The following is a 12,668-nucleotide window of genomic DNA, read 5'->3' on the forward strand; positions in this document are numbered from 1 at the left end:
AGAAGCCTTGCTAAGTTGCTGTGTTGCATCTTGCAGATGGTACACTGCTGCCAGTGGTGGACAGAACGTTGAAGGCACTATTTGGCATACCAATCAAGTAGGTTGCTTTATCCTGTATGGTGCTGATCTTAGTGTAGTTGGAGTTACATTCGCCCAGACAAATGCAATTATCCCACCACTCCCGACTTATGCCTTGTAGGTGGCAGACAGATTTTGGACAGTCAAGTGATGAGATATCAGAAGTCCCAGCCTCTGACCTGCTGCTATCACCATGGTATTTATGGTAAATATTAATCTCCTGCATGTTGATGCGAATGAACAAAGATGGTTAGATTCTGTTATTGGAATCTCGTCACTTAGTAGCCCAAGCCAAAATGATCACCAGGTTTTGCTGCACAATGGCATAGACTGCTTTGGGATCTGGGTTGTTATGCAAATGCTGCTTCACAATTATCTAGACTAACACTTCACAATCCCAACAGAGTTGTTGTCAGAGAAAGGCTTTTCGATATGATGTTAAAGCAATGTATTAATTGTAAAACTCTTTTGGGACTTGATATGCATCTCAGATGGAATGTTTTCTTACCTAAAGGGAGATTAAAAGCAAGTTGTTCAGTAATTACCGGATAATGATTTGGAAATGTTTCACTTTACAGGCGCTTGAGGCAAAATAATAAACCTTCCCAACTGTAGGAGCTTCAATAAAGATAATGAACAATAGACAAATACCAGCATTTTAAAAACCCCTAGTAAACCTTTAATTAGAGTGTTTTTACAAGACAAATGACAAATTACATTAAACATCTGAACTTTTTGAACATCTGGATATTATACACCTTCCCATCTGTCTTGCAGGTAGGATATTGTCAAGTTTAACAGTTATAAGCAAAATAAGCTGCATAATGGTACATATTACAATATATAAATGTACAATGTTTACATAAAATGAAATACATCATAGAAGCTGGAAAATTCAAAGATGCATCTGCATCAAATAGTGCCCCATCTTAAAAAAATGCCAAATCCACTTGCACAGTTTTACAACAGAACAAATCAGGTGCATGATGTGTTGGCTCAAAAACATGAATAATATTAACACCATCACACGATGCACATGTGGTACAGCAAGATGTCTTGTTTTACTTTTAGTACAACTTCTTAACCAAAGTGCAACAAAGTTGTACAGAACAAACTGGCTACTTCTCTACGTTGAACTTGTTAAAACTTGGAATGAAGTTACAGTGCCTGCATCAAGCACACAAAGGTAAGGCACAGTAAGGCTCTGCTGCAGGCAGTGTGCATCATGTTTACTCAGTAAATTGTGCATTTTGTGCAATTCCATGTTGAAATGCTCTTGCCTGCAGATTATGACCCAAATTTGGAATAAATAATGAAACCAAGATTAAATGAACATAAATCTATACTCATTCTACCAATAATTCCATTATTCAGATTGCTTGCATTTACTTAATGTAATATAGACGAAGTTGTTAATCAAACTAAGCCAGTTTTGTTGGTATTATTTGAGTAAACTGCACATTTGTCATTCTGCAAACTATGACATTCTACATAACACTGCTGGGTCTTCCTTCCGCATGATATTGCTAGTATTAATCCATATTTAATCCAGACATGTTTATTGCACAAAATAAATCAGATCTCATTAAGCAGACAGCTACACTATGAAGTTGCCCTTCTTCATTTCAAATTTCTGTTGACAGCTTTCAACAGCTCTGTTGTAATGTGCCCTACATGTTGTGTACTTGCTCCATGTTATTTGCAATTGTCAGATGATCATTTTGCACCAAATTTACACTCGCAAATTTATATTCAAGCACTGCAATTCCAAATATGCAAAAAGATTTTGAGTAGTCACATCTGACCGACTAATATCTTCTCCTTTAGCTCAGTCAAATACTGATTGAACCGTAGTGTACATGATTAATCCCCAAGACACCCAAGTTTTCACAATTTCAGTAAACAAAACGGTTCATGCCCAGTACACAGTCTAAGAATTATAACTGCTGCATGAAAGTCATATCTTGTTTTACTTCTATGCCACTACTTGTTAATCCCAATACACTGAAATGTTACAGATAGCGCCTTTGGAAATTTTCTCCAGCTTTCTGGCATCTTAACACAAAAGATGCACTCCTTATAATACAAAAAGTGTACATATAAAAGCAATAAAAAGGAAGACAGAGCATTCAAGCAGGACTTCTCGCTGCAGTGTAACAGTACTGGCAGGGATAGGAGAGGTCTCATGAGGCTCCTTGAGAGTTAGCTGTGTTGGTCAGAAGACGCAGATGTGACATTGAATTCATGTACCTATTTGATGGCTTTAACGGAGTGTTGCAATGGACAGCCTGAGGAAAGCGATAATGATAACGATCTAATCTCAGATATTTTACAGTCACTAGTTTTCCTAAAAATAAACAAAAACAGGTTACTTAAGATTTCAGTAAACACCATTAAGGAAAAAATATCCATTACAATGCTTAGCCTATTACAATTTTGTACATAATACAATTAGTTTGTGGTAGTCAATTGCAACTATGCTACTTTGGCCAATTTTAGAAACTACAAGTACACATGCGCAACTGTTTGCTTAATAAGTGATCATAATTTCCATTCATATGCTGCAACCGAAGGTAAAAGGAACAGTTTCAAAAAAAAAAGATTAAGGGTAATATTTGTTCCACCAATGCCCTCAGATTTTGATAACAGTTTATTGTTATGGGAAAATCCTGGCCTTTACATGAAACTTTGGCATTACTACATGGTTAAAATGGCACTAAAAGTTCATGTGTTCAGGACCAGTGTCCTGGATTCTAATAATACAACATGCACATAATATCACACCACACCCCCGCTGCCTCAAATACAATTCTAGCTGTTTGCAGAAATGTAACAGCAATAAAAAGTTGTACAGACAGGTTTACTTTGTCTGTAAATTTGCATTCTGTTTAAAAACTTTCACTCCTGTAATTTTAATAAGATGCTGAATAGAAAGATTTTTTCTGACACTTCTAATTTAACAAATTATTCTGCAGTTTAACAATTGAAAATGTGAAACTTAAGCAATTTTAAAGCACAGAGTCAGAGATGTACAGCATGGTCCAACCCGTCCATGCCGACCAGATATCCCAACCCAATCTCGCTCCACCTGCCAGCATCCGGTTCATATCCCTCCAAACCCTTCCTATTCGGATAACCATCCAAATGCCTCTTAAATGTTGTAATTGTACCAGCCTCCACCACTTCCTCTGGCAGCTCATTCCATATATGCACCACCCTCTGCGAGAAAAAAAGTTACCCCTTAGGTCTCTTTTATATCTTTCCCCTCTCACCCTAAACCTATGCCCTCTAGTTCTGGACTCCCCGATTCCAGGAAAAAGACTTTGTCTATTTATCCTATTCATGCCCATCGTGATTTTATAAGTGTCCATAAGGTCACCCCTCAACCTCCGATGCTGCAGGGAAAACAGTCGGGAAAACAGCCCCAGCCTATTCAGCCTCTCCCTGTAGCTCAAATCCTTCAACCCTGGCAACATCCTTGTAAATTGTTCCTGAACCCTTTCGTGTTTCATAAAATCTTTGATAGGATGGAGACCAGAATTGCAAGCAATATTCCAAAAGCGGCCTAACCAATGTCCTGTACAGCCGCAACATGACCTCCCAACTCCTGTACTCAATACTCTGACCAGTAAAGGAAAGCATACCAAACGTCCTCTTCACTATCCTATCTACCTGCGACTCTACTTTCTCCTTCTTTGTTTTCCAAGACCTCCAGCACTTCCTCTTCTATAACGTGACCTGAATTGATGACATCAGTTTGAAGTTCAGGTCTTACAGTAAGAAGGCGAGGACAGGGCTTGTGGGCTGGGGCAGGGCAGGGCCCACTGATATTATCAAAGTGGCAACATACAATTTCAGTGGCACTGCAGCAAGTGGGTGATATCTCAACTCAAGGTTCAATAGAACTAAGATCATAGAGACACACAACATAGCAATAGGCCCTTCAGCACACCATGTCTGTGCTGACCAAGCTACACTAATCCCATTGACCTGCACTTGGTCCACAGCCGACTGCGCCCCGGCATTTTAATTGCTTGGGTCCAGAAGCTGCTTAAATGTTGAGAGTGTACTTGCCTTGACCACCCTCAGGCAGCACCTTCCATTCTTCTGCCATCCTCTATCTGATCCACATCAAGCAGCTGCAATTTTGCCTCCCCTGTCACCTCACCCCACCCCATCCCACAGTGAGGTGCCCCACCTGCCCTGTTCTCAAAGCTCTGGGTGATTCAACCCAGGTTTTCCATTGGCTGGAAGGAAAAAACTAGAACACATCAACTTACCATCAAACCATGAGCCATGAAGTGCTTTAAAAGCCTTGCCAGCATATTCTGGTGACAAACACTTCACATACACGCAACCCTATAGAAGAAAGGATAAAGGAAATTATTGCATTTGAACAAAAACAAGGAAACCAAATCAATTTGCAAGTAAAATTCTCAGACTTTAAATAAATCAATTCGGCATACAGCTAAGACGTCAAGATCAGCAATTAGAAACTGCCTTAAAAAAGGCAGTACTCCCAACCTCACGTGAATTCTTATCCACAGCAATATGAACAATTCCCTCATTGTCACTGCACTTTTCTAGGATTGCTTCCTGAATTGCAATATGCCAGTCATCCCCAATTTCCCTGTAAGATAAAGAGTGTGATTAAAAAAAACAAAATACAGATTTCAAGTGCAATAGAAAGCATCCAAAAATATTACAATCAGAACTAGATAGCATAGTGGATAGACACTGGGTTTTCATCTCTGGATCTATGAATATCTCAACGAAGGTCATGCAATGAATGGGTTGAAACACCTTGTAAACATCTTTGTCTTTCTATAGGGACAGGATAGATTGGATATCTCCAAGTTCAGAAATTATTTTCCTAAGCTTTGCATTCCTCCTTTCAATAGGCACTCCTTAAAAACCACCTCTTCATCCAACATTTACTTATTTGACCCAACAGCTCACGTAGCTCAATGTCATATCACAAAGTGCTTAGGATATTTAATTACACTAGAAGGTGCTACACAAGCATAAACTGTTGTTGTAAACATCTTTTGAAACAAAAAGACCAGTTCATATAATTCAGTACATTTCCAAACCTTTCTTCCTAGTTTGTGTACCTTTACATTCACTCATTCTTGTGTCACATATTCGAGAAAAAGTAAAGAGCAGTAGCTATTACAGAAGAAACAGGAGGGGGGACCATTTCTTTGCTGTCCAATGAATCCATGGCTGACTCCATCTTCTCACACCATCCCCGTATACGCCAGTTCCCCCAGCATCCAAAAATATATTGATCTGACTTAATTACATTCAATACCCAAGCCTCTACAAGACCACAGAAAATAGGAAGAGGAGTAAGCCATTCAATCAGTTGACCTGCTCCCCCAATCAATAGGATCAAACTGATTTGGCTTTGCTCATGTCCTCTTTCCTGCATTTTGCCCATAACCCTTAATTCTTATAAACCAAGAATTTACCTCGGCCTTAAAATATACACAAGGACTTTGCCCCTACTGCCTGGCAATGGGTTCTAAAGATACACAACCCTCAAAACAAATTCCTCCTCATGAGTCTTAAAACTGACCTGTTTATTCAGAGACTTTGCCCTCTGGTCCTAGACTCTCCCATACCAGGAAACATCCTCTCAGCATTTACACTTCAAGCCGCCTTAAGAATCCTATCTGTTTTAATGCGATCACCTCATTTTTCTAAACTCCAGCATGTACAGTCCCAACTACTTTAGCATTTGCTCATAAGAAATTCCCTACATACCAGCGATCACCCTGGTGAACTTTCCCAAAACACAGTCTTCCATTATATTGTTCTTTAAGAGGACCAAAATTGCTCTCATTACCCCAGATGTGGTCTCACCAACACCTTGTTTAGTTGCAGCAAGACCTCTCTACTCTTAAGCTCCACCCCCTTTAAAATAAAGGCCATCATCCCATTTGCATTCCCAATTATCTCCTGCAACCGTGTGCCAGCTTTGTTTTGCACAAAGTACCCCCAAGTCTGTGTTGTAGCTTTCTACAGTTTTCCTCTTTAAATATTATTGTTCTCCCCTCCAAAATTTCCTACATTATACTCCACTTATCAATTTTCTCCATTATCTGTTTTTTTCTTGACTGTAAATCTGGCTATAGCATATTTGTAATCGTCCTCCAGATCATTAATATATACTGTAAACAATTGCGATCCCAGCATTGATCCCTGCAGAATCTCACTGGTTACAAACCTTAAAAACAATCCCTTATCCCCTACTTACTGTTTCCTGTCCATTAGCCAATTGTCTATCCATGCCAATACACTATCTCCAATGCCAATGACTCATCTTAGGACTTTACTTTGTCAAAAGCTTTGTGGAAGTCCAAATACAACTTATCTACTGGCTCCCGTGTATCCACTCTAATTGAAACTTCCTTGAAAAACTAAGTTGGTCAGACACGATTCAACAGCTGTCTTGAATACAGAATTCTAAAACTTCAAAATTGAGTGAAACAATTTCTCCTCACTCAGCCCTAGATGGTTGATACCTTATTCGGAATCCTGACCCTTAGATTTAGACTCTTCAAAAATAAAGATAAAACATTCCTCCAGTATAGTTTGTCAAGCTTTAAGAATTCTGTTTCAATAACATCACCACCTCTAGGTAATACAAGACTAGTCTTTGCTACTCTTCTTATAGTATAATTCATAGAAATTCATAGAACCCCTATAGTGTGGAAACAAGCCCTTTGGACCAAGTCCACATAGATCCTCTGAAGAATATCCCACCTACACACATTCTGTTACGCAATTACTTTACATTTCCCCTGACTAATACACCTAATCTACATATCCCTGCACACTACGGGCAATTTAGCATGGGCTGACCTGAACCTGACCTAACCCGAGCACCATTGGACTGTGGGAAGAAACCGGAGCACCGGAGGAAACCCATGCAGACACGGGGAGAATGTGCAAACTCCACACAGACAATCTGCCAAAGTCTGGAATTGAACCTGGGACCTTGGTGCTGTGAGGCAGCAGTGCTAACCACTGAGCCACCATGCCTTCTCATCACAGGAACAACAAACTTATTACATTCTCTCCAAAGAAAGTAAACAGCACCTTATGAAGCAACACTCTTAATAAACCAGCAATAGTTATATATGTGAAATAACAGAAGCTTAATGCATTATCATGATGTCAGAGTAGTCCGTTCAGGGTGCAAGTGAGAAGGCTCTCTGCTGGTAACGTTTACTTAAGGCAAAGTTGCATTATTAAAGTGAGTTATGCTGTAAGTAAAGCATTACAGTGATGTATATACCTACTGAATTACACTACTATCACTGTTTTTACACAGTGGACCCTCTCTATTAACCAGCACACTCCTGGTCCCATTGATGCCAGATAATAAATTTGCTGTATATTCTTCTTTAGGTAAGGAAACTAGAAAGTTCACAGTACTCAAGGTCTGTTCTCACCAAGACACTAATTATAGTACTGCTTCTTTCTTTACATTTTCTATTACTTGGTAATAAAGACTGACAATTTGCTTTGCCAACTGCTTGCTGTTTCTTCTTAATTGCAGGACTTTTCCCATTAGACTAGCAGATAACCTCTAAATAATAATATTCCAGCCTTCCTCTATTTTGCTTACTCAGAGCCATTTAGTAATATAGAACTCAAGTATTGCTAAAAAAGGACACTTTGTTGATGCCTTGCAACTTGCACCTATCAAGACAATTCATAAAAAAAATGTAAGGGGAATTTATATTGTACAAAAGGAGGGTGCTGATAGTTTGACGAGCAGTTTGCTCTGACAGAGAAATTGCTATGGAGAATGCACAGTTCATGATGCAGAGGCAGGATAAATGTTGGTTTTCTTGCAAATTATCCAAACCAGCACAGGACAAAAAAAAACTTTCAACAGGAAATGACTCTTCTGACTCGTGAATAACTTCATACCTTTCTGTATGAAATTCTATCTGCCACTATCATGGTTGCCCAACCTGCCCACATCCTTTTATCACCCTTGTTTGTTCCTTTCTCTGTTAGTTTTGTATCAACAAATTGGGATACATTAACTTTGATGCAGGAAACAAGTTTATTAATATAGATTGTAAACAGCTGAAGACCAAATACTGATCCTTGCGGTACTCAACTAATTACAATGTGCCAATACCCCCAATTTTATGAGCTAACATTTTGTACAACCTCAATTACACCTAAATAAGTTGTTTGAAATTCCAAAACATTGTATCCATTAGATCCCTCATATAGGAATGCTACCAAATTAAAGGCCTATGTCAACCAGGATAGATTCAGTAAAAGAATCTATCCTGCTTCAAGATTTAGCAGGATATCAGGGTCTGAAGAGTGTAAAAAAGACATTACTCATGCATTATTTAAACAAAGAGATTACAAAAACTGCCCGAAAGAGAATTTACAGGGAAGCTTAGCTCATTACTGTGCTAATCTGTACTACTTTATGCAAACCCCTTCAAATCTGATACAAATTAGTGTTTTGGAAAAATCAGATATAAACTTACTTTTTGCTAAGAATGATTAAATGAAATAAAAGAAATTGGCTTAAGAATATCAGCTCAGCAGCAGCAATAACCTATAAATAAGAGCCAAGCTCTAAACAAATTTCAAAGTTGAGCCAAATTATTGAACTGAAGCTACTGAATTCTCACTTTAACAAATTTACATTGTATAAATGTAAATTTGTAGCCAGTTTTAACATACTAAGTCTGATCACTACAAGAATGCAGCATTTATGTGTAATTGAAATGAAACACCATAATTCATTAGATACATACATGACAGGGTCAAACATATTCCGAATCTTTAAACAAGGTGTCAAACTGTTCGGTGGAGAATTTCTACCATCAAGATGGAAAGCTGTTCAAGAAAGAAAAAAAAAATCAAAATCTATGGTTATGAATAGACAATTTTATGACTATTTCAGGAATATAACTTTGTTTCAGAAATGTAATTTTTTAAACCCAGTGCCAAAAACCCTGATTAAGCAACTTTCTTAATAGTAACCCTGATTAAGCAACTTTCTTAATTATCTAAATAGATAATTACCAGTCACAGGACAATCCAATTTTACTTAAAGAGATCAGAGATGGAGTGTGAAAGCACTAAACAAAAACAGGGTTATTTTTCCAGACTTTGTTAGAGAAATGTCTACAATTGTCTTTGTAACAGATTTAAATTATTCACATAGCTCCCAGACAAAAGAAAGCTTTGAACCAATGGGTAAACTAGAGAAGTCTTAAATTAGTGATGCACTTTTCACATCAACATATTTAAAGATCAAAGGCAAACGGTTTGATTCACTATCTGGGACATGCCAGTTAGACATGTAGCAATGGGATTAGATTTCAGGAAGGTAGTCTTTTGTTTTGGGTTTATTTGTGCATTTTTTCTCAGAGAAATGAGTCAGCTTCAAAGACTGAGACAGCAGTGGTGCTCAGCCAGCTAGCAATCAGAACAAAGGCTTATAGAAGCCACTTGGAATAGGATGTTCATGATTTGAAGATAGCAAGTGGGAACTGTGAATAGGACCTATGCTTGGAAAAGTCCAAATTAATAAACAAACAATCTACAAATTCAGGTATGCCTGCTAAAGCTGTGAAAGACCAGAAGTGGAATCCTCACAGAGATTCCAAGGTCACGAAGTCTAAGTACCAGATTGCAAAATGAAGGAGAGTCAAAGTCAAGTCCTGAGAGCAATGGCACATTTGATCTGGACGGAGGAGAAATGAAAAAACCTTAAGTTCCTGTAACATACAGGAGAACATTTGGGTAAAAACAGAACAGGAAGTGGCCCATTAAGATTTCAGGGTTTATGGAACAGTGTTAAATTAATACGACCTGTTTTAACATTTGTATAAGAAAAAAATGAATCCTGAATTTATAATTCTTTTAATGAACTAGGAATTTGAATTAGTAAAATGTGAATACTCTTCCTCAAGATTACAACACTGTAATGTTATAAATTAATCGACAAAAATGTATCCCATCCAGTTGCAAAGAATTATGCAAAATTAGTGATTTATATTGCCAGGGTAAAAAGCTTTCACCTAATGAAAGGTTAGTAAGTGTACTGCCATTGTAACTGGTCTCAAATGGAGTTCAAGATATTTGAGGACTTCCACACCTTATTCCAGCAATAAATTTTTGGCAGAATCCTTGCACTTACAATTTCAAGATCACATCTGTCTGCAATGTCTTCCCCATCCCATTGTACATATGTCAGCTGTTTATCAAAGACTCTCGTATGATCATTATTCTACATGATAGCATTATAACCACTGGAACCAAACTTTGAATTTAAACTCCAATAGGATACCAAAGTAATGAAGACTGTGCTCAAGCGCAAATCTTAAAAAAAACTAAATGACAAAATTTTAAAACTTCAATTTGAATTGTTTCATCCTCTTACCAAAAAGATGTAAAGTCAGCTTGAGGGGCTCTGCAAAAACACCTTAATTTGTGCATACAAGCGATTTGGCTACAATAAGGTAGGTCTCTAACTATAAAGCTCTAAGTCTTGAAACATTAGGATTACACAGGATTTACAGCACAAAAACAGGCCAATTGAACCCACCAGTCCGTCCAACACTTATGCTCATTGAAGTCTTTTGTCTACCTTTTCAGCTTGGCATTTGAGTAATTATTTTGCTTGCCTCGACTTTCAGTTGAACCAGAAATAATGAACTACTAAAGTCTTATCCAGGAAGAAAACTACAGCACTGCAAGAAATGAAAAAAAGAACCTAACAGGATTTAGAGAGTGCAGAGGATGCCATCTGTTCAAAGAAAAAGGAGAAAATCTGAAAGGTAGCAATATGACAAAGTGGTCCAGATTCAGTGCAGAAATACCCTTAAAGCAGCACCATAATCAATTTTCAGGGCAGACCAAAAAAAAAAGGTTACTCCAAGACAGTTTAATCTAAATAGTATTGTAAAATAAACCTGCCATCAAAATCATGTTGCTATCTTACCTCTAAATAATTGCAACTTGACAGATGCCAAATAACAGTCAAATGACCTTGAACATTATAAAAGATTCTCCCCTGGAAGACAACAGTAGATTGTTTCCTCCACTTATCTAACTCTAAGGCATACTCACTAACTTGTTTTGGGTCTTTCAGCCATAAGAAACAATTATGACTTCGAATTCAATGCCACTGCTATTGGAGTGAAATTGGGTACAGCTAGTCTTCAGCAAGTATCAATTACTGATTAAGGTTCACATTTCCCTGATGTGCCAAGTGTGCGAAATTCTCTCAGTGGTAACACGGAGATAGTGTGGATAATTCAATTTAGTAAGTTGAAGTCACATTCTACTGTTTGCAAATTTTTGAAGTTTGCTCTGATTAACAAGAGGTTTTTAAACTTGGGCACTACTTGAAGACATAGCAAACCAAAAACAAATGTGATGCTAGATTTAGGTTTTGGCAACAGCTCAGTCAAATCATGATTATGAAATGGGCTATTATATTTTGCACACCAATAAACAGACCAAGCCTGGTGTCAATGCACTGTCCCAACTGTAAAGAAAATTAACTTGTTTATATTCAGTTTCTTCTGTTGTTCACAAATAGACCAAGATAAATGGCAAACAGACAAGTTAGTGGGAAAGGAGACTGAAACAGTGTGATTGAAGTTAAGCCGCCGAAAGGTTGAACCTTAAATGCCTTTTTGTATTAGTTTGTTCTATCTATTTAAAATGAAGATTTTAAACATGCCACATAATGTTTAGGCTATAAATAAGGACAAAATAAATGAAGTTTGATCTGAAAAATTACTTTTATTATTGGTGTTTTATATTTACATTGCTCTATACCAATCAGTCCAGATGCCCATTTTCAGCATGCAGTCAGTTCAGAAACAAAAATCAATCTGCATCTGAATTTTAAAAGAGGAGTTTATCTGACCGACATCTGTCAAGACACAGGATTTAAGGCAAAATTCAGCAATGAAACAAAAGGGACAGGAAAATACCATTTGTAGCTGGGAACAATGTAGTCGTCTGGTTGGAAGATAACAAAAGGGTTCAATGGCATGGGCCTTGGGGCTTTATAGATCACATTTATTAATGCCAATCATACTTTACATTTTCACGCGCAATTTAAGCAAGTAGGCTCTCTGGTTATAAACCAAGCTAGACTTAACTCGGATAGCGTCTGAAGGGTGGAGGAAGATTTAATCTTTTCAGTTGCTAATTAATCCCAGCTAAGTGGGGAATACAAGGTTTTAAAAAAATGGGTTTTGCAGATTGATTTTGAGCACAACACAAAAATACGGGGTTAGTGCAGACATGTTGGATGAGCAGATAATCATTGCACCAAATACTTATTGAAGTTGTTGGAATATATCCACGTGAATAGAACAGAGTTGCCCATATCTCAGTATTTGTGAATGACGAACCTTTTATTTCAAATGGTTTGATAAAAACTGCAATTCAGTTTAAAATTGATGACTTTTAATTATTTGTGCAAAATAAAATCTGCACAATGGGTTCTAAGTATGTTAGTACTGTAAACAAAATCATTCAATTAATTACAAATCATGCCAAGCAAACTAACGAGA

General features: G+C 37.5%; 1 protein-coding gene across 3 annotated transcripts in view; it reads right to left on the reverse strand.

Annotated features, from left to right (window-relative positions):
- Positions 1–730: 730 nt before the first annotated feature.
- Positions 731–12,668, reverse strand: part of lemd3 (LEM domain containing 3) — a 52,597-nt gene continuing 40,659 nt past the window's right edge. For all 3 annotated transcript variants that reach the window (XM_043709658.1, XM_043709656.1, XM_043709657.1), the window contains 4 exons: positions 8,883–8,964; positions 4,603–4,708; positions 4,359–4,437; positions 731–2,425 (listed from right to left, as the gene is read on the reverse strand). In XM_043709658.1, coding sequence (XP_043565593.1) covers positions 2,262–2,425; positions 4,359–4,437; positions 4,603–4,708; positions 8,883–8,964 — 431 coding nt within the window. In that variant the 3' untranslated portion in view covers positions 731–2,261. The remainder of the gene's footprint in view (positions 2,426–4,358; positions 4,438–4,602; positions 4,709–8,882; positions 8,965–12,668) is intronic.

Source organism: Chiloscyllium plagiosum, chromosome 19 (assembly GCF_004010195.1).
Source record: "Chiloscyllium plagiosum isolate BGI_BamShark_2017 chromosome 19, ASM401019v2, whole genome shotgun sequence".
In the NCBI taxonomy this organism is placed as follows: Eukaryota; Metazoa; Chordata; class Chondrichthyes; order Orectolobiformes; family Hemiscylliidae; genus Chiloscyllium; species Chiloscyllium plagiosum.